Here is a 23,375-nt window from a genome sequence, read left to right as displayed (position 1 = left end):
GGGGTGTTAGTTATAAAAGGTCTTGTGGGTCTTCATAGAACCGTTCAACTTCAGCTTCTTTGGCGTTACTGGTTGGGGCATAGACTTGAATTATCGTGATACTGAATTGTTTGCCTTGTAAATGAACAGAGATCATTCTGTCGTTTTTGAGATTGCATCCAAGTACTGCATTTCAGACTCTTTTGATGACTATGATGGCTACTCCATTTCTTCTAAGGGATTCCTGCCCACAGTGGTAGATATAATGGTCATCTGAGTTAAATTCACCCATTCCAGTCCATCTTAGTTCACTGATTCCTAGAATGTCAATGTTCACTCTTGCCATCTCCTGTTTGACCACTTCCAATTTGCCTTGATTCATGGACCTAACATTCCAGGTTCCTATGCAATACTGCTCTTTACAGCATCAAATTTTGCTTCTATCACCAGTCCCATTCACAACTAGGTGTTGTTTTTGGTTTGGCTCCATCCCTTCATTCTTTCTGAAGTTATTTCTCCACTGATCTCCAGTAGCATCTTGGGCACCTACTGACCTGGGGAGTTCATCTTTCAGTGTCCTATCTTTTTGCCTTTTATACTATTCATGGGGTTCTCAAGGCAAGAATACTGAAGTGGTTTGCCATTCCCTTCTCCAGTGGACCACATTCTGTCAGAAATATTCAAGAAAATTAGAGATACCAAGGGAATATTTCATGTAAAGATGGGCTCAATAAAGGACAGAAGCGGTAGGGACCTAACAGAAGCAGAAGATATTAAGAAGAAGTGGCAAGAATACACAGAAGAACCGTACAAAAAAGATCCTCATGACCCAGATAATCATGATGGTGTGATCACTGACCTAGAGCCAGACATCCTGGAATGTGAAGTCAAGTGGGCCTTAGAAAGCATCACTACGAACAAAGCTAGTAGAGTTGATGGAATTGCAGTTGAGCTATTCCAAATCCTGAAAGATGATGCTGTGAAAGTGCTGCACTCAATATGCCAGCAAATTTGGAAAACTCAGCAGTGGCCACAGGACTGGAAAAGGTCAGTCTTCATTCCAATCCCAAAGAAAGGCAATGCCAAAGAATGCTCCAACCACTGCACAATCGCACTCATCTCACACGCTAGTAAAGTAATGCTCAAAATTCTCCAAGCCAGGCTTCAGCAATACATGAACTGTGAACTTCCAGATGTTCAAGCTGGTTTTAGAAAAGGCAGAGGAACCAGAGATCAAATTGCCAACATCCTCTGGATCATGGAAAAAGCAAGAGAGTTCCAGAAAAACATCTATTTCTGCTTTATTGACTATGCGAAAGCCTTTGACTGTGTGGATCACAATAAACTGTGGAAAATTCTTCAAGAGACGGGAATACCAGACCGTCTGACCTGCCTCTTGAGAAACCTATATGCAGGTCAGGAAGCAACAGTTAGAACTGGACATGGAACAACAGACTGGTTCCAAATAGGAAAAGGTGTATGTCAAGGCTGTACATTGTCACCCTGCTTATTTAACTTCTATGCAGAGTACATCATGAGAAACGCTGGGCTGGAAGAACCACAAGCTGGAATCAAGATTGCCGGGAGATATATCAATCACCTCAGATATGCAGATGACATCACCCTTATGGCAGAAAGTGAAGAGAAACTAAAGAGCCTCTTGATGAAAGTGAAAGAGGAGAGTGAAAAAGTTGGCTTAAAGCTCAACATTCAGAAAACGAAGATCATGACATCTGGTCCCATCACTTCATGACAGATAGATGGGGAAACAGTGGAAACAGTGTCAGACTTTATTTTTGGGGGCTCCAAAATCACTGTAGATGGTGATTGCAGCCATGAAATTAAAAGATGCTTACTCCTTGGAAGGAAAGTTATGACCAACCTAGATAGCATATTGAAAAGCAGAGACATTACTTTGCCAACAAAGGTCCGTCTCGTCAAGGCTGAGGTTTTTCCAGTGGTCATGTATGGATGTGAGAGTTGGATTATAAAGAAAGCTGAGTGCCGAAGAATTGATGCTTTTGAACTGTGGTGTTGGAGAAGACTCTTGAGAATCTCTTGGACTGCAACGAGATCCAACCCTTCCATCCTGAAGGAGATGAGTCCTGGGTGTTCATTGGAAGGACTGATGTTGAAGGTGAAACTCCAATACTTTGGCCACCTGATGAGAAGAGCTGACTCATTGGAGAAGACCCTGATGCTGGCAAAGATTGAGGGCAGGAGGAGAAGGGGACAACAGAGGATGAGATGGTTGGATGGCATCATCGACTTGAAGAACATGGGTTTGGTTGGACTCCTGGAGTTGGTGATGGACAGGGAGGCCTGGTGTGCTGTGGTTCATGGGGTCACAAAGAGTCAGACACGATTGAGCGACTGAACTGAACTGAACTTCTATATTGAAAATGTGTGGTTTTGTAATTAGAAATTTTTAAAAAATAAAATAGAAGCTTCATTTGGAAAAAATACAAAATGAGAATTGAATAAGCTCAGTTTTTCCCATTACTCTGAATGTACATGAGCTAGAAGCATGGGCTCTGGTATCAGACTGTCTGGGTTCAAAGCTTGTCTCCAACACTTGAATGATCATCTCTAGGCCTGATTTTTTCATCTGGAAATTGAGGACAACATTAAAATCTACTGCACAGAATTGTTTCAAGGATGAAATGAGATATTTCTTATAAAGGTATGTATTCCGTAAATGGCAGTTATTTTTATTACTTATTTTTACCTGCTTATAGCACAGGTTTAAAACACTCTCAAAATGTTTTTATCCAGGAGAAATATTTTCATTGTATAATTTGCATACATTCCCCTATATGCAAATCCATCACGGTCTCCTTCTCCCTTTCAGCTACAACAATGCTGGCTTCCAGAGGCCTACCCTGTGGGCCCAGTGTCACAGAAATGAAAGAAAGGCAGAAGAGAAAGGAAGCCAGTATGGTTTGAAATCAACTGTTGGAAGACATGGTAATACATGGCTTGCTTTCAGAATCAATACCGGGCAGATGAGGAAGCTCTTCTCTGGAAGAGCTTTCCTGGTTTCCTTTCTAAACCACATCAGCACTCTCTGAGGTCAGCAACTTGATTCTTCCCACCAGTGTGTTAGTCTCACTGTGCAAGGTAAATATGTGGTCACCTTGTGGAAGTAGTGCCCACACACTGGGGTCCCTCTAAGGAAGAGCACTGAACCCTTTAGAAGGGAGAGCGCTCTCACTTGGTACCCAGACTCTCTCCCCTTCCTTCCCCTTTGCTGAGGCCCCTTGTAGGCTCAGATTCAGTCCCATGACAGAAATCAAATGGTGTCACATGTCTTACCAACAGGCTAGTCCTCCATATCAGGTCTCACTGGCAGCTAACTCAGCCTTGCCCTGGTGTTCACATTTGGTAATATGGCTTTTACCCCTATCCCTGCCTTACCTGGTGCCCTAGCAAACCTGCCTCTGATTTGCAGCACAGTAACTGAAGCCTGCTAGCTGTTAAGAGAGCTTGCTATCTGTTAAGAGTCTTCTCAATGCAAACCACCAATCTTCCTCCTCAGATTTCTGAATACACTGACTCCCAGATGCCCAATGCTTGGTACCCCCTATCAGCCCAAGGCTGAATGTACCATTACTCTATTGCTTTTCCATGATTCTGACTGGTCATATTGGATGGACCCCTCTTCCATATGCTTAATCTGAGGGCCAAGCTTAGTTCCTGTAGCTGATCTTTCCAGTCGGCACCTGACCCATCTCAAAGGACAAGCTTACTTTTTCAAACATAATTAGGCAGACCAGGCAACACCTGGGGCTTCCCAGATGGCGCCAGTGGTAAAGAACCTTCCTGCCAATGCAGGAGATGCCTGAGACAAGGGTTTGATCCCTGGGTCAGGAAGATTCCCTGGAGGAAGGCATGGGAATACACTCTAGTATTCTTGCCTATGGATAGAGGAGCCTGGCAGGCTACAGTCCATAGGGTCACAGTCAGTCAGTTCAGTCAGTTCAGTCACTCAGTCGTGTCCGACTCTTTGCGACCCCACGAATCGCAGCACGCCAGGCCTCCCTGTCCATCACCAACTCCCGGAGTTCACTCAAACTCACGTCCATCAAGTTGGTGATGCCTCCAGCCATCTCATCCTCTGCCATCCCCTTCTCCTCCTGCCCCCAATCCCTCCCAGCATCAGAGTCTTTTCCAATGAGTCAACTCTTCGCATGAGGTGGCCAAAGTACTGGAGTTTCACCTTCAGCATCATTCCTTCCAAAGAACATCCAGGACTGATCTTCTTTAGAATGGATTGGTTGGATCTCCTTGCAGTCCAAGGGATTCTCAAGAGTCTTCTCCAACACCACAGTTCAAAAGCATCAATTCTTTGGTGCTCAGCTTTCTTCACAGTCCAACTCTCACATCCATACATGACTACTGGAAAAACTATAGCCTTGACTAGACAGACCTTTGTTGGCAAAGTAATGTCTCTGCTTTTGAATATGCTATCTAAGTTGGACATAACTTTCCTTACAAGGAGTAAGTGCCTTTTAATTTCATGGCTGCAATCACCATCTGCAGTGATTTTGGAGCCCCAAAAATAAAGTCTGACACTGTTTCCACTGTTTCCCCATCTATTTGCCATGAAGTGATGGGACTGAATGCCATGATCTTCGTTTTCTGAATGTTGAGCTTTAAGCCAACTTTTTCACTCTCCTCTTTCACCTTCATCAAGAGGCTTTTTAGTTCCTCTTCATTTTCTGCCATAAGGGTGGTATCATATGCATATCTGAGATTATTGATATTTCTCCCAGCAGTCTTGAGTCGGACACAATTGAAGCAACTTGGCACAGCACACACAGACCACACCAGGCTGAGTCTTGAAAGGTGACAGTACGGCACATGACAACCCTTCCTGGAGGGGAGTGAGGCTTGGAAGTATCCCATCACCACCACTACCATGGTCACCACTGCTGCTGCAGAGGCCACCATTCACCAGGCACCACCTATGAACCAAATGCTCTATTAGGCACATTCCATGTGTTATTTCTGACCCTCAGTCTTCAGGGGAGGTATCACTATCTCCATTTTAGACATGACACTGAGTCTCAGGAAAATTGATTATCACAGGGTCCAAGGCCAACAAAAGGAAAGAACAGATTGACTGCAAATGCTACACTTTTCTTTACTATATTGTAAAAATTACAACTGAGAGGGATGTCTCAAATAGGTTCATGGAGCTATCAAGGGGGATGTGGTCTGAAAACAAGGAGGTTTTGTTAATGAATGCCTGACTTCAGCATAAGGTAAAAAGGAAGAGACAAAATAATATCCTGGGCTGGGTCAAGTGTAGTCCACTTTTTGCTAGGAAATGGAAATGAAGACTCAGGCCAGATACTGGCCAAGTTAATTGTTAGATAGGCCAAGCTCCAGCAGAAAGCATAGCAAGCTATCACCAACCGTGGGTACATGTGTTTCAGATGAGGCAGAGGATAGGCAGAGAATAGTGAGAGGCAGTCATAGGATTCCACAGCTCTGGGGTCACACAAAACCTTTAGATAAGAAGATGTCATAGAGGGTCATGTAGGTGACCCTGAAATCCAAGGGAATTCTTAGACACAAGGCGGGAAAGAGTGTCACTCAGCAGTCCTGTGGCCACAGGCTAACGTGTGGCTGTCTGAGGGGTCACCCAGATCCATACACAAAAAGGACTAGGAACTGGTTCTGGGGTAGAACTGAGCATCCTGCCAGGTCTGATCCCAGAGACATCCAGAGCTTTGTGAATCAAGAGACTCTGCAGCAAAAGGGTTGAGAGCCAGGGCTTTGGAGTCAGACTACTGGGATTTGAATCCCAGTTCCACCACTTACTAGTTCTGCCAACTCGACCTATTGTTTTACTTCTTTGCCTTAGATTCCTTGTCTGTAAATGGGAATGTCAATACCTAACTCATGGGATGTTATGAGAATGAAGTGAACAGGGTCTGGCACATAGAAAGTACTCAGCGTTACTGTTATTATTATTGTTGTTGTTAGTCACTCAGTTGTGTCTGACTCTTTGTGACCCCATGAACTGTAACCCACCAGGCCCCTCTGTCCATGTTATTATCTTTAGTACTGTTGTTATTAGGATCTCCTCAAAAGGGAGAAGGAAGAGGTAAGACTTGATGAGTACTCAAAGATGAACAGAAATTGGTCAGGGTAGTTAAAGAGCCAGGAAGGATTAAAGAGGAGACTGCATTGAGACTTGGGAGCATGACCTGTTCAGTTAAAACCCTGAGACAGCAAAAGTATAGAGTGGGGTAGAGGGAGCACAGAAGGGATAAAAGGTAAAACCAGAGAGGTCAGCAGTCAGGTTCTAGTATCAAGAGCTTGAGGGACTTTCTTTGAGTCTAGATGGTAAGAATCTCCCTGTCAATGCAAGGGACATGGCTTCAATCCCTGGTCCGGGAAGACCCCACATGCTGAGAGGCAAAACTAAGCCTATGTGCCACAACTACTGAATCTGAGCTCTAGAGCCCGTACTCTGCAACAAGAGAAGCCATTGCAATGAAACGCCCATGCACTGCAACTAGAGAGTAGCCCCTACTTGCCACAACTAGAGAAATTCTGCACAGACAGAAAAATAAGAGCCAAGCTGTCCTTTATTTAAAAAAAAAAAAAAAAGTTTGAACTTAATCCCAATGGGAAGATACCCATGAGTACCATAACAAATGGAGTAACACAATGAGATGTGCATTTTAGGAAAACCACTCTGTAGCAAGTTGTGCATGGATTTAAGGAGACCATGACTAGAGTCAGGGAAAACAGGAGAATACTGCAATAATCCAATCAAGAGATAATGAGACTCTGATCTGGGGCAGTGGTAAAGAAGATGGAAGAAAAGGGACATTAAAGATATAGTCAGTAGAATTTTGTGAAGGATTCAGGAGGAGTGAGAGTCAAGAATGACTCCCACATTTCTAGCTCAAGCAGCTGGATGGTTGGTGCTATTCACTGGCACAGGGAACACAGGGGTAAGAGTATACCTGGAAGGAGTAGAAGATGATCAAATAAATTTTGGAGACATTAGGTTGGAGAATCCTCTGAAAAATTGAAGTGGAAATGTCCAGAAAGCCAGTGGGTTTTCAAACAGGAAGCACAGGGTGAGACCAGAGACAAGACATGGATCTGGAAGCCATCAGAGCAGGGGGCCAACTGAGAGTGGGAAAGAGTATAAAATCATGCAGGCAGTGTAAAGGGAGAAGAGAAGGTCTGGGGAACAAATCCTGGGGAAAAGTAGAAGAGCCTAAGAAGGACCAGTAAGAAAGTCATGTGGAAACCATGAGATCCAGATGTCATGGAAGGCTGACAACGAGGGAATTTAAAAAGTGGCTGACAGGGTCAAATGCTGCAGGAAGACCAATATCTAAAGAGTATCCTTTGGATTTAACAAACAAAAAGAAACGTTCAGGTGGAGACTTTGGTAAGATTAACCTCTATTGAGTACAGAGAACAGAAGCCCAATGGCAGAGGTCAAAGGGCATCTAGGAGGTAAGGAAGTAAGTGCCCATGCAACTACAAACTGTTCTCTTAAGAACTTGGGCGTTCAAGGGAAGGAGAAATGGGAAGTAGGGTTTCTTTTTATTCATTTGTTTGTTTTTTTTAAGATGGGAAAAACTTGAGGATGTTTAAGGAAAAAAGAGTTGCCTCTAATGTAAAACCTCCCATGATAAGAAGCACACTGCATCACAAGACATTTCATTCTGGCTTTGGATAGTGTATAAAAAAGTAATTGTGGGTTGGAAATGATACATGAGTTAAGCTAAAATTAGCTTCACAATACCTTTCACCCTATCTCTTCTACAGGAAGATTTCAACTATCAAACCTCCACCCACCCCAACCTTCCATAAAAAAATATTTACTCAAAATAATTGAACATAATTGAACATATAATTGAACATATCCAGTTATTTCAATGTCGCTATCTTGGCAGGCTTCCAACAATCACAGCACAGTTTGTCAATAGCCTTTTGAAAATATATTTTCTAGAATTAGGCACAATATTCTCATATGATCTAAATAGTGCATAAAGAAATTCTTATTTCTCTGGTTGAGAGATTATATTTTAATTTGTATCATCACTCAAATGTCTTTAATATTCCCCTTTAAGAGAAATGTCTAAACTCTTTAATCTAAAGGTCAAGGTTCTTGAGAGTCTTTCAAGCTTTTCTAAAATGATCCTCTCTCTACATTGTATTAATAGAACACTTTGCTCTCATCAACTTATTAATGTTTTATTTACGGTGTCACAATTTACAGGAGATGCCAGGAAATTTGAGGGTTCTCATAACCACTACAGTTTTCCCTGAGCCAGAACTGAAACCATATCAGACATTCCTATATCCTCCGTCTAACAGAGGAGACTATGGTCCTCTTGAGTCACAAGCATGGCTTTCTGTTTGCTCTCCTTTAATCTCTCTTATTTCTTCATATTGTTTACTACCCTCAGGCTTGTAGATCTCATATAGATAAGAACCTTTCTAATATATCCTTAGCCCTCCTATGAAAAGAGTCTAAACAGAAAACCTTATACAATTGCCATTTTTTACTTATGCTTAATACCCTAAAGTCTCAGGAATATTTACATTTATCTTTTGTTAAAGTCTAAGTACCTTACTTATTACACATGCCTTTTGTTGATATATGGATAAGAGAGACTACAAATATTGTTTACAATCTGTATTTTTGGTATTTTTCTAACTTAAGTTGACCTACGGGCATTTCCTTCAGCAAATGCTTCTTTCTGTGTTACCTGTGGGCCTCACATATCTGGTTTTGGCTTTACTGGGGTAATTTCTCCTTCCATCTCAAAATTCACTTAAATCCTTCTAGACAGATCAACGTTTCCTGCCAAAGCACATCCTTCTCAATCTTTACAAGATGCACTCTGCCCCTTGCCAGAAGTCCGTCATCCTGGCTTTGCAGGATATCGTCCAAAAGACTTTTTAAAACATCATTTACACAGGAAATCATTTGTTTCTCAGCCTCCCTTCTTTCTCATAGTCACTTCCATCATACAGAACAAGAGATAGAAACACCATTTGTGCTTCTGAATCTTTCGGTGTGCCACCCAGAACTTAGCCATTAAGAACGGACTCCCAGTTCTTCTGAGTTTGCTGTCTGTTCCACACAGGAAGCAGCAAAAGTGGTGGCGGGGGCGGTGGGCAATTCACAGTCTTGATAAGAAGTTCTTGGCAGGCTCTATATAATATCTTGGATATTGGCTCCGACCGCCTCTCAATTTTCCACATCAAGTCTATAGAACATGACCTTAAAAACCCTTGTTTGGGAATTATCCACTATATAAAATATCTTTCTTCTTCCTGACAGTGGTCACAAGACCCCTCCCATCAGCTCATGCCAGTAACTTCTCCCTAGCGAGAGAAGGAGAAAGAGGAATGTATTGAGTCCGCCCCAGTGGGAAGAGTGCCAGGCAAGCTCCAAAGGGTAAGACTGTCCTTCATTTCTCTGCTGTTTCACATTCTTCCACTTGCCCACTTCATGACATTAATTTATCAGCATTTTCCTGGCTTTCTCACCATTTTTTCCATCCTGCCTAAGAAGCTTTCATCATCTCTAATAAACTGGTGTGTGAAAAAGTATCTACTTAATCTCTCCCCGCTCTTCCTTCTGCTTGCATTTGCAGCTGCTATAATTGGTTGCCATCTCAGGAGTGACAAGAAAGATGGAACTTACTCCAAAGGTCACTACACTACCTCTAGGCAGCCATATTTTTTGGATCATCAAATGAACTAAGGCTTTATCTCGGTTTCACTAGATGTACTCCTTGAAAATTCTAAAAGAGTAAAGATTACGTCCCCTCTCTTACTGCAGGACTTCTTAAGAGGGTTAGAATACTCTGGCTGCATGTTTTTCATTAGATTGTGAGTTCTGCAAGACAGAAACTATGCATTTGTTTCATTTTCTACAGGGCACTACACAGAGACTTGATGGGACATGGAAACTGAGTGTAATTGTCCAATTCTGTGGACATAGGCTATCCATCTCTATGAATTATCCTATTCTCCTCACCCCTACTACCCTGGTAAGTTAGCTGATTATACTTTGAATATCGTTTAGGGGCAAGGTCATTAGTAGGTCCACCAAAATGTTTCTCTTCCATTTTTTGCCTTTTTTTGACCCTAAGACTCAGAATGAGGTTTTTTAAAAATGTATTCAAGGTTGAAGAAAAGCAAGGATCAGCTAGAGAAATAACTAATCAGAAATTACTGAATGAAGTACCTAATTGTGACTGTGTTTTTAATATTTCTTTAACTCTTTCTTTGAATGGTCTGTTCTTTCAAAAATGTTACACTAGTGCTTAGCTACTTAAATGTGACTTGTGGCTTTGAGATTTTAAAAAATATATATTTGAATGTGAATGCTTGCTAATTTTTGACTAAACCAGCTTACAGAGAGTCTGGCATTTCAGATAATGAGGTCATACAGCAGACCATTAACAGAGTGGGCACAGCTGCTCTCTAAACCACAAGCATTTGTATACTCCCCTGAGTTATAGAAAATATCTCAGGACAAAATGGCAGCACCATTGCCCATTCTACCTCCTGAGCAGATAGGGACGCATCTGTCCCCGGACAGCTATGCTCAATTCCATTCCTATGCTTGTTTATACCGCCAGTGACATTTAACATGCAACACACACACACATTTATATATATATATATATATATATATATATATATACACACACACACACACACACACAATACACATATATACACACATATATATAACGTGTGTGTGTATGTATGTAATAAGTGTTTTTAAAAAATCTGATTTACTCTATCACCTGAGTCATTTGTTAAGTTTATGGGCAACTTGAGTCAAGTATCTGTCTGGACCAGAAGGGGTCTCCTGGTCCCCAGCTCTTCTATATTTGAGCATGGACAATCTCAGCAGCTTAGACTAGAAAGGCCTGCAGAGACACCTGTTGGTGAGCCCCCTGGCCTTGACCCCTCACCATCTGTCTGTCAGGCTGTCATGACTGAGGCTCCCTTACTCACGCAGCTCGGCTTCTACATAGGCTGTTGAAAGAGTGCCATCTGCAGGATGAAGGAGGACTCATAAATACTTAATTAATTTCCTTCAAATGAATTAAAATGTATTCAAAGGTAATCAACACAAGATTTAAGTTAAAGTTTAATGACAGATAATGAATTGCAACATTCATTCTTCACAGATATAATTTCTTTCTATTTATTTTAATGACTGCCTTAAATATCTTTACCTCAAACAGTAACAAGCAGTGAGACTCAAAGGTGCATCCACTATCCCATGAGCGGAGAAGTGTTGGTTCAGGGACTTTGTGCTGCTCTAGACCTGTCCCTGGAGAAGGCAATGGCAGCCCACTCCAGTGTTCTTGCCTGGAGAATCCCAGCGATGGGGGAGCCTGGTGGGCTGCCGTCAATGGGGTCGAACAGAGTCGGACATGACTGAAGCGACTTAGCAGCAGCAGACCTGTCCCCACCGGTAGCCACTTCTCTGCTCTTCCCTGCAGAAGGGCATATTTCCAGGGACTGTGACAGATGAGACAGCTCTTTTCCTGCTTTCATTCAAGACAGTTTTTAAACTTGAATGCAGAAAATGGGAGCTCAGAATTCCCTTGTCATATCAGCCTTGGGTCAAAAGAATCATAAAATCATGAAGCTGAAAGAGGTTTCTGCACTCAGTCATGACCCTCTGTAGTGCTGCTGACCCGTGGCTCCCAGCCTCTGACTTCATACGATGTGTGATGCCCTTCGTGACTGTCTCATAACCAGCAGCCCATAACAACCAGCACAGGTTTCTAATGCTTTCACTGATTGACACTGATCTCTAACTCAGGAATTATCTAATTCTGGGTCAAATCCACTTCTCTCCTCCCAGTGGCCCTCACCTAGTTGAAAACAGAAGCAAGAAAGAGAGAGCCCTCTCCTGCCTGGATCACCTCCTTTCTCATCACTTGAGCATGATGGTCACACTGCACAGGACAAAGCAGAGCTGAGGCAGCTGGCTACTGACTGTCCGTCCACCTGCCTTCATCATGGTCACGGGTGGTTTTCCTATGGGGACTACCAATTCTAGGATGCTAGGCAGGTCCACTGCCCACTCCCTTCCCCAGGATGGGGACAGGGAACAAGACATGAACAAGGATTCATTTCCAGAATATGAGGCCATCTCCAGAGGCCTGTTTGCAGGGCAGTGATGTGGTGACTGCACCTGCATGTCCGTGTTTCCTCTGTGGCCCACACCCACTGCGCTCCCTTTCCGGAGGAAACACTCCTCCTAAAAGCAGGAGCCTTTTGGAAGGTACAACACTCTCTTCTCTCATAAAGACACAGTCTAATCAGGAAGCAGGAGCAGGGAGAGGTGGATTATATCAAGAGATTACTTGTTGGCTGGACAGGGAAAAGTAATGCCTGTGACAGAGGAAGCCTCCCCACTCTATTTTCTCTCTGACCTGTAATTTACATGAGCAAACTGGCAACGGATTTTACACCCAATTCCTCTACCTCAGTAAGGAAAGACAGCATGGGGTTAGGGTTATCATCCTGTACTGATACCCTTCCCAGCTACCTCTTCCCTGCCTTACTCTTTCTACTGCAACTGTCTGCAGTTGACAAATATTTATTTACCATTCATCTAGTGATCCAAAACAAGGATCTCCTTGCATCAGGCAGGAAGGCAGCCCAGAATGTCCCACCAAACACCAAAGCCACAGCCCTGGTCTCCCTCTCCAGGATCCAAACACATACAACCATTCACAACATCTCACCTGAGCCACCTCTTCAAAGTCATCGTGCCTCTTCTGCAGGGCCCGAGCTCGGTGCAGAGACTTCCCGACCCCTGTGTGCTTGCTGAGAAAGGCCTCGCCGTGGTTTTCAATCCAATCTAACACCTAGTCAGAGAAGGAAGACAGAAACAATGACTTCTTGGCAAAAGGAAAGACATGTGACAACATGTGTGACCGCTAGGCTATCAGAGTCCCATCCCAATTAGAAAGTGGCAGTCCAGGTGGAAATGTTCAATCCATGATAGGGATTTCATTACTGTCATTAGCAATATAACAATCCCACCCTTAACTAAGTTCAGCTCCTCCTCTTTGATCTCCAGAATATCCTCTCATTACTTGTTCAGTTTTTTCAGCCTTAATAAGCCCATTATTTTAAACAAGCTACATAGACCACCAGACACAGTTTAACCCTCTCACAACTTTGACTCCAACCATAAAGTCAGACACACTTGCAGGAAATTAGGCAGTAATCCCTGGGTCGGAAAGATCCCCTGGAGTAGGAAATGATAACCCACTCCAGTATTCTTGCCTGGAAAATTCCATGGATAGAGGTGCCTGCCAGACTACAGTCCATGGGGTCACAAAGAGTTGGACATGACTGAACCACTGAGCACACATACAGGCGGTATCAGGTCAGGGCAGTTCCTTCGCTCTCACTCCACCATAAAAATGCTCATGGAAGTGTCACTAAGTCATGGGGACCCTGCCTCATTGCTCTCCTAGGACTCCATCCCTAATACTGGAAGTCAAGTCCAGAGTAGTCAATCCCCAACTGGAACTGTACTAAAGATAGCCCATCACCAGGACAATTGTGGTCTCTGGTTTCTTTTCATCTTTCTCCTCCAATCAGCATCAACCAATCAACCAAATAAAGTAAGGTCTTTAGTATCGCTGATGCTCTTGGGAAGCAGTAGAAACTCCATGTTCTCCCGACTTAAGGTATAGTGATTGGCCTCAAGACATTTTCCCTGGAGTTGAGGGCAGCTGAAAAAGAGGGATGGGTGAGGGAATGCTGAGAAGGTGAGGAAATATGTTGTCCTGAGGGGCAGTAAAACCCTTGAAATATAGGCAGGATCAAAGCCTGGAGTCCCTTTTGCATTTGTCCACATCAGTTCAGTTCAGTTCAGTCACTCAGTCATGTCCGCCTCTGCGACCCCATGAATTGCAGCATCCCAGGGAGAAGGGAAGCAGTTTATCTGGGCTCTGAGAAGTTGGCATTCAATAAATCAAATGGCCACAATTAAATCAGAATTACAGGACAGACATACCTATTGCAGATCCTGCCAAGATTCAACTAATGTGACTCTACTCCTACTACAGTAAACTTCAACTAAACATTTGATTAATGAGGTGCTAGCTTTCTCAGATTTTAGAAGGACTTTTGGGAAAATTATTTAGATGGACTAGGCCTGTTTAAAAGGATACTTTAATTTTACAGATACTTTCTTTTACAGATTGTCCTGTGGTAAGCAGAGAGACCAAATCATTGCCTGGATTGTAGGCATGGGAGTTATGGTTCTACAGAATCTACCCTTTGGCTTCACATCCTCTGACATTTGAGACAAATTAATGTCTGCAATTGTACGAAGTATGGAAACTTTCAATATCATAAAGTCATACCAAGATGGTATTAGAGAAAAGCACATATAAATATAAAAATGAGGTTTAACAAAAGTACATGGTATAAAGCCAAGTCAGGTAATTATCCATGAAAATGAAAGGGGAAAAAAGCCTTTAAAAAATAACTTTATCTAAACACTTAGTGTAAAGAGCTTAAACACTTTAGCAAAAAGAATTTATATATAACACAGGGAACTATATTCAATATCTTATAATAATCAATAATGGAAATTAATCTGAAAAAATATATGTATAAAACGGAATCACTTTGCTGTACACCTGACTCTAACACAATATTGTAAATCAACTATACTTCAATCAAAAAGATTTTAGACACTAACAAAAATCTGACAATACTTTTTAATATTCTGGAGGCATATCTGCAGAAAGAAATTGCAATAGTAAGTGAACTGAATTTTTACCTTTTGCAAACACTGAAAGGCAGCACTGAAAGGAACTTTAAATATCCCTTTCCCAGAATAAAGAAGAGCCTACTTTTCTTTTGAGTTACTTATGGTGATATTTCAGCAAAAAAAAATCAGGAGAGTGCATTTTTACTTGACTTACCACAATTTGATCCCACAGTTCTGTACAGTAAAAGGGATGATGGGTATTAGCATGCAAAGCCAAAGATAAACATTTCTAGTCACAAATTTTTCCATATATTGTGTACCATGGATGGTGTAACTTTATAATTTTTATGCATATTTAAACTTTCATTAATCCCCTTTTGAGAATGAACTGAAGCTTGGAGATAATTTTTATATACAAAAGAGCTGTCTTGTAGCTTTTCATGAGTGCTTTGGAATTTATGACGTATTTTCAGATCATAATTTTTTTTTTTAAAAATTCGTTTTGAGTAGTTAAGTGTGATCTACTTCTCTGGCACTTTTTTCATGAATTTTATTTTGTTCCTTTTCATTTTCAACCTCTAAAATTTCAATCTATTTCATTTTCAATAAATATTCTAAATAATATTCTAAAGCAAATTGGTTAGAGAGAAATGTTTGGTATGTACTAGTTCATAAATGGTTAGCTTTTATACTCCCTGGGGGTGTTTTCACAACTTTTAAACATTTTCTTTTAAAAGCAATTTGTTTACTGTTTCAGTTATTTTGGTTTCTTTAAAATGTCAATTTATTTTCCTTTTGTGACACCTAGTTTACTCAATTAGCTCAAATTTAACCACTTAAAAGTCTATTTCATATTTAAGAGGCTTTTACTTAGTTTACACATAACTTTGCTCTGTGATGTTACATTGTCTCCGTTTAGTCTAACTTCTTTCATTAGAACTGGAGCTGTGGGGAAAACAGTGCAACCTCAATGCCGATTCAGGGACTGCAGGGAAATCAACTTAACAAATATAAAAGCAAAAGATTTAGGAAGGGAATAAAATTACTTTAGTAATACATAGAGACTGAAGAAGTACCTGAGGACAGATAAACGTAATCAATGAATTGTTCAAAATGATAATTTCTGTCGATTTTGTTTCAGACAGTTCATAAGCTCTCTTGACCTTTGATTTCATGGTCCCCAACCCTGGGGATACAGGGTTCTAACACGGACTGCATAGCAGAGAAAGGTGCTTGTGAGCAGACACCAGCAGTGCCTGGCACTTAGCGACACACTGTAAATTAATGTGCAGCATCGGAAGTCTAGTGAGACCCAGAACCTGAACATCACTGGCTGAAGAATAAATTGAGTTTCTAGCCTCACCCCGGACCCTATCAAAGTGTAAGCACCAATCAAGGTACCCCTTATTTGTGCCCCTTTATTTAATTTCTCTCATCTACAAGATCTTATTTAAAATAGTCAATTATCAGTTATAGTTAGGATAGTACAGGATGATAGGTAATGATACTTCTGATGGTTTTGAATTGGTATTTAAGTGTTTCCAACAATAGGAGGTTTTCCTTTTATTTTTTGTCTGAAGGAAGGGTCTTCTGGATGCAGAGAAGCATGTGTGGGATATGGCTATTCACATACTCTAATAAATATATATTGTTCGTCTTATGGTGGCCTAGTGTCAGGCCAGAGGACAGCCCGAGGTGCAGGATTAAACAAAGCAGGGCTGGCCCTGACTCTAGGAACTCAGTCTAGGTGGGTAATGAGCACTAGATATGAAACCACACAATTCATCATTAATGGCAAGGGTGAAAAGTGCCAAAAGCCAGGGAAGCTCACTCTGAAGAAATGAGGTTTAGCTGAGACCTGAGAGACAGTAGGACTTAACCAAGTTAGCAACTGAAAAGATCAGCATGGCTTAAGCAGGCTTTAGTAGGAAATGAGCCCAGAGAAGGCAGGCACCAGATAGAGCTAAGCCTTGGTGGGCTGAGCTCCATTCCAGTGTTTGGCCTAAGAGCCCCTAAAAGGCTAACTAAAGGAGGAGAACGACACCATCAGATTTGATTTAAAAATTATTGCTCTGACTGCTTTGTGGAGAATCGATTGGATGAAGGCAGGAAAACAGGAAGTTCCTATAGAAATCCTGACAAGAGGCAATAATAGCTCAGATGAGGCCAATGGCAGTGTCTGTGAGGAGGCAGGTTTGAGTAATATTTAGGGGACAAAATGGCTAGGATTTGGTGAGTGGGCATGGGGTGATGAAGAAGCAGGTGTAAGGTTAATCCCTCCAGGAGAAAGCCTTGAAAAACTGGGTGGAAGAGGAACTTGTCACTGGTACAGAAGCAAGTGAATCACAAGGGATAGCAGATGACAGATTTTTTCATGTTTTCTTTCAATTTGCATACTCACATTCTGGTTTTGATAAATGACAGGTGTGCGTCTGAACTTGAGTGGGAAGTAGCACCCAATGATAGTTCTCAATCTGATTCTGGCAAGATGTGCCTTTAATTTCAAAGGAGTAATTTTATACATGAAGGTTTAAAAATAAATTATAAATTATTAATACAGCTGGATCCTAATGATAAAAAAATTAGGGATATGAAATCCATCTGAAGAATTATAAATTTAGGCTTACATCAAATTAACCCTTGCATTCCTGAAGGCATTTCACTGGGGTATAATTTTTGGTAGTGGTGGTTTAGTTGCTAAGTTGTGTCCAACTCTTGCTATCCCATGGACTGGAGCCCACCAGGCTCCTCTGTCCATTGGATTCTCCAGGCAAAAATACTGGAGTGGGTTGCCATTTCCTTCTCCAGGGGATCTTCCTGACCGAGGAATCGAACCCAGGCCTCCTGCATTGCAGGCAGATGATTTACCAACTGAGCTATGAGGGAAGCGTTAACATGACATGTGAAGTCCTCTGTGACCAGCCCTACCCACCCCAAACTCCACCTCCAGCGGATTCCTGTCCCACCTCTCAATATCCCCAAAACTGCTTGTTACCTTCTGAGTTTTGTTCTTGCTATTTTTCACTTCACATGAAATGTCTCTTTTTTTCTCCCTACATCTACTTCCCAGGCTCCTTCGTATTTATCCTTTAAGCACCATCTCAAAATCTCTAGTTTTGGAAAGTCTTTTCTCTTTAACAGCCCACTCAGGCTGGGGGTGGTATCACTCTTCTCTGCTCTGTTCAAACTACAATTATTGCCCACAGGCTGGTCTCTTCCACTAGACTCTGACCTCTCTGTGATTCCTGTACATAGCATGGTACTTGGCAGAGGGGTTTGCTTAAGACATGCTGAAGTCAACTCAAACTCGTCCTCTCAACATATGACTCTGAATGTCTCTAGCTCCATACTCCTTAGCTAGGACCCTCCATTTCAGTACCTCTCACAGTCTGCACTCAAAGTTCTCCCTTTGTGTGTATCCTCCCTCTGCACTGCCTCACTTTGCAGGTGGTTCCTGAAGAAGTACGAGGTTTCCACCACTGTATGCTACCCTTTCATCACTTGCCTGCCCCCAGTGTCCCCACCAGCCTTGCACACGCAGGAGATACTCAATGAATATTTATAGACATGAATAGTCAGGTGCAAGCATGGCTGCCTACTGTCTCAGGGAAAGCTGTGCCAACCCATTCAGCCGGAGGCCTGTTCTTTGCCCTGTCACTGGGGACAGTAGTCCTGGTCAGCCCAGGACTCCTCACCACAACAGCAGGCAGGTAATCTTGCAAACCACTTGTAAAGTTCTTCCTCCTTTCTCATGCCCCAACTTTCCCCAACTTTTTCACCAGAATTAGTCCTTTCCCAGAACAGCCTTTTCCAAGGGAGGACACTCACATCCTGAACTGGATTCAGGAGTCAATCTAACAGCCATTATGTATAATTCCCTAATCACCCCCTTTCTTCCTCATCTAATTGTGTTTATTCCAACCAGTATACAATCAAGACTCTGTTTTTCAGGGGAGGAGACAGTTATTTCTAGCTGCTAAGGAGAACACAAAAGTCCTTTTGAAGAGAAGTATTGATATTTTCTGAACTGTGGGCATGAATGCAACCAAGTGAATGGGAGAAAATCAAAGGCGTAGCTGCTTTCTGTCCTGGGACTCTGATTTTTTTGATTCTTCTAATATGATAGAATCTTAATTTTGGAGAAGGAGAGAGTGACTCTTTCCAGTATCGTTGCCTGGAAAATTGCATGGATGGAGGAGCCTGGCAGGCTACAGTCCATGCGGTCACAAAGAGTCAGACACAACTGAGTGACTTCACTTTCACTTAACACTGGAGAAGGACTCCAACTTAAAATGCAGGAGGACCCTGCATTTTAAGGCAACTACCTTTGAACACAGTTTTAAGTTGATGTCTAAGCTCTGTTTACATGAATGGTTTAGGTGGCTAAAGCATCACCAAAATGTGCACCATCATAAATTAAGGGCATCATAACTTAGAGGAACCTAGGTTCTTGTCCATTCTCCCTTGACTCACTGTGGTACTCTGACCGTTCTCCTGTTTTCATGAATGCACCTAGCTCATTCTGGCCCCAAGGACTGTGTAGGTTCCATTTCACATACTTGGAACCTTTTCTTAAACACATTCCATGGCTTATTCATTTAGCTCACTGGCTATCACTTAGCACCTATGACATATTTGTTTGTTTGCAGTAGTGTTTTTCTCTACTTCCTAAATATAAGCCCCACACGGGCAGGGGCTTTGTTTGGTTTACTGCTAAGTCCTCAAAGAACATCAGCTGAATAAATGAGTGAATTAACTCAACCAATCTGATGTGAGAACTTTCTGTGTGAAGAAGGGCAAAACCATGAAAAGAAATGAAGATGTTTAGCAAACAGTTGTGAAATCAGAATTCCAACTGATTCCCTCCCTGGCTCTCCCTGATCAATCATCTTATTTGAAATATGTTATTAATTTTGTGTCATAATCTGATCCCTGATAAAATAGGCAAGATGTTTTACATAAAGTGAAGAACTGCCCCACTCAGTTCTTCACGCCCCCCTACCTCCCAGCCCCACCCCTCAACTCTGTAGAAGCCATTATTCTGAGCTCAGGGAGGAGGGCTGACACGTCATCATGTGTCAACAATACATTTTGTCCTGTTAAAGGCTCCAGTACACATGATGTGTGACAGTACCCAGGACAGTCCATCAAATCATTATTTCTGCTTCCTTACACAGCACACTGCACATTAGTTCTAAAGGGGAATGGCTCATCCTTTGCCAGCACCACCCTGCTCCCCATTGGCTGTGACTGGAGAGCATGTGGGCAACACTTGAAATGCCCAATTATCAGCAATTATCAGTTATCAGCAATTCATTTTCTGTCTCATCTTTGGAACAAGTATGATCAAAATAAATGTCTTGCTATGGCAGGGAAAGCTGTCACGTTTCCAAGAGGGCTCAGCTGAAACTCATTAGCAGGTGAACAGATTATCTTCCCCTGAGAACCATGGTCCTGTCTCCTGACACATGTGATGCCAGGTGGAAGCCAGCTAGGAGACCAGCAGTCTTCTTCCCCTGGGCCCCTCCACTCTGGCCAGCCCTACAGGCTGGGGTGACTGGAACTCATCTTTGTCCTTGGCAGCTTCCTGAGAGCATCTCCTCACTACAGTGCCTTGATTCCTGTTTATGGTATCACCACACTTTTCATCACTAAGGACTGAATCTCTCAAGTCAGAGGCTCTCAAACTTTAGAATGCTTCAGAATCACCTGGGGTTCTTTCTAAAACACAGGCACCATGTCATCCACAGATTCTGAACTAAATAGTGTGGAACAGGACCAGATAATCTGTTTTTAACAAGCCCCAACTCTGCCCAGATGATCTTAATGCCAGAGATCTGAAACCCTGGCAAGTCCCCCCCTAAACTGAGTTTTTAACTTCTCTATCCAAAACTGTATTCCTTTTATTATCCCACCCCTGTTCCTCTCAGGATTGAGGAACATCAAAGAAAGGGAGGAACTGAAACTGAGTAGGATCTCCGAGGTCCTTTCAGGTGCAAAAGCCTCTCCATGTCCCCTGTTCTTGTTTGGCCTTCCTCAGGTTTCAAAGAGGAGGCTCATGTAGTTAATGATTAGAACAACAGAGCCACAGGACTCCTAGTTCCTCCTGAAGGAATACGGATAACAATCTGGTGCGTATCTTTGAGTCGTTCTGCAGAAACTAAGATCACTCCCACCCCTATCCAGGGGAGAGTGGTGATTACATGCTGACCACAAGCAGTAGACCCCAGACTGGATGGAAATAGAAGGTTGCTAATTAGGATTCTCGAAACATCACCCTGTTACCTCACCACCAACCAATCAGAAGAATGTCCATGAACTGATCACATACCCTGTGTGTGTACCCCTAATGTTGCCTTTAAAAACCCTTCCCTGAAAACTATTAAGGAGTTCAGGTCTTTTGAGCACCAGCTTCCTGTTTTCCTTGCTAGTCACCCTGCAAAAAATACTGTACTTTCCTTCACTAGGACTTGATGTCAGTACATTGGCTTTGCTCTATGTTGGACAAGTGGACCTGAGTTGGGTTCTTTAACTGGTCCAAGAACCACACTTGGAAAAATACAGTTCCATATTCATAACTGACACTTCCTTTGCTTTCTATAACAAAATGGACAGCAATTTTCAGTGATGCTTTTTCATAAGTACTCTCATATCTACCCTCGTTCCCATCACTTCAGTCAATGACTGTGATCCCACAATCTTCCCACTCCAACTCAGTCCTCTGCTGGCACAAAATTACCTCAGCCCTTCACTCTGATAACCTGTTTTCTCTGGTCAGAATCTTTTCTAGCTCTCCACTAGTTACAAAGTGTGAATCTTTTATCCTTTAGCCTGGTATTCAAAGCTCCAGACATAGCACGTTGAGGTCAAGGACACGCTGAGTACATGTTTATCAGAAATGTCCTTGGATGGTGACTGTCTGGTTGTTCAGTCACTATGTCCTATCTGACACTTCGCAATGCCGTGGACTGCAGCATGCCAGGCTTCCCTTTCTTTGCTATTTCCCAGAATTTGCTCAAATTCATGTTGAGTTGGTGATGCCATCCAGCCATCTCACCCTCTGTCACCCCCTTCTCCTTCTGCTCTCAGTCTTTCCCAGCATCAGAGACTTTTCCAATGAGTCATCTGTGCACATCAGATGACCAAAATACTGGAGCTTCAGCTTCAGCATCAGTCCTTCCACTGAATATTTAGGATTGATTTCCTTTAGGATTGTCTGGTTTTATCTCCTTGCTGTCCAAGGGGCTCTGAAGAGTACCATAATTATGGTACCTCCAGTACCATAATTTGAAAACATCAATTCTTCAGTGCTCAGCCTTCTCTTGGAGAAGGAAATGGCAATCCACTCCAGTATTCTTGCCTGGAGAGTCCCATGGACCAAGGAACCTGGCAGGCTACAGTCTGTGGGGTTGCAAGAGCCAGACACAACTTAGTGACTAAACTGCTGCTGCTGCTGCTGCTGCTGCTGCTAAGTCGCTTCAGTCATGTCCGACTCTGTGCGACCCCATAGATGGCAGCCCACCAGGCTCCGCCGTCCCTGGGATTCTCCAGGCAAGAACACTGGAGTGGGTTGCCATTGCCTTCTCCAATGCATGAGAGTGAAAAGTGAAAGTGAAGTCGCTCAGTCGTGTCCGACTCTTAGCGACCCCATGGACTGCAGCCTACCAGGCTCCTCCGTCCATGGGATTTTCCAGGCAAGAGTACTGGAGTGGGGTGCCATTGCCTTCTCCGAGCGACTAAACTACTACTAGTAAAATTCGCATTGGAGAAGGAAATGGCAACCCACTCCAGTATTCTCTCCTGGAGAACTCCATGGACAGAGGAGCCTGGCAGGCTGCAGTCCATGGAGTCACAGAGAGTCGGACACAACTGAGTGACTAACACACACACACACACACACACATATACACACACACCTTTCTTTATGGTTCAACTCTCACACCTGTACATGACTACTGGAAAAACCATAGCATTGACTATATGGACCTTTGTCGGTAAAGTGATGTCTCTGTTTTTTAATAAGCTGTCCAGGTTTGTCATAGCTTTTCTTCCAAGGAGCAAGTGTCTTAACTTCATGGCTGCAGTTACTGCCCATCCACAGTGATTTTGGAGCCCAAGAAAATAAAATCTGCCACTGTTTCCACTTGTTCCCCACATATTTGCCATGAAGTGATAGAACTAGCTGTCATGATCTTAGTTTTTTTGAATGTTGTTTAGTCACTTGTTAACAATAAAAGAGGAACTGAGGACATTAAAGGTGTTTAAAATTACAGTGGCTCAAGAAAGCCCCGAGGCTCAGTAACTTCTGGGGAGGGACTTCTCACTGCTTCTCAGGACCCACCAGCTTCCCAAGGCTGCCAGAGGGAGGGACCCAAATCCTTCCTTGGAAGGTGCTCATCACAGAATGACCACTGTTCAGTCAGAACAGAGTCTGCAATCAGAAAATCAAAGTAAGCACCAAGGGAGAAGACCATGACAGGGAAGGGAACAGAAGGTGGAAAGCAGGGCAGAGAGGAAGGCGGGTGAGGTGTAGAGTGTGAAGGGTACTAAGGGTCCATGAAATTCCAGGCAGGAGGGTCTGAGCACATCAGAGGCAGGCCTCCAAGGCCCACTTCCCAGCCCTGCTAAT

At 42.8% G+C, this 23,375-nt stretch overlaps 1 protein-coding gene across 20 annotated transcripts in view; it reads right to left on the bottom strand.

The window, feature by feature from the left end:
- KALRN (kalirin RhoGEF kinase) overlaps positions 1 to 23,375 on the bottom strand; it is a 692,240-nt gene that overhangs the window by 353,370 nt on the left and 315,495 nt on the right. For all 20 annotated transcript variants that reach the window (XM_024991355.2, XM_024991361.2, XM_059886080.1 and 17 more), the window contains exon 10: positions 12,756 to 12,878. In XM_024991355.2, the coding sequence (XP_024847123.1) occupies positions 12,756 to 12,878 (123 nt within the window). The remainder of the gene's footprint in view (positions 1 to 12,755; positions 12,879 to 23,375) is intronic.

This window comes from Bos taurus, chromosome 1, assembly GCF_002263795.3.
Source record: "Bos taurus isolate L1 Dominette 01449 registration number 42190680 breed Hereford chromosome 1, ARS-UCD2.0, whole genome shotgun sequence".
Taxonomy (NCBI): Eukaryota; Metazoa; Chordata; class Mammalia; order Artiodactyla; family Bovidae; genus Bos; species Bos taurus.
The sequence above is the reverse complement of the archived record's forward strand: the minus strand, read 5'-3'. Positions and strand labels throughout refer to the sequence as shown.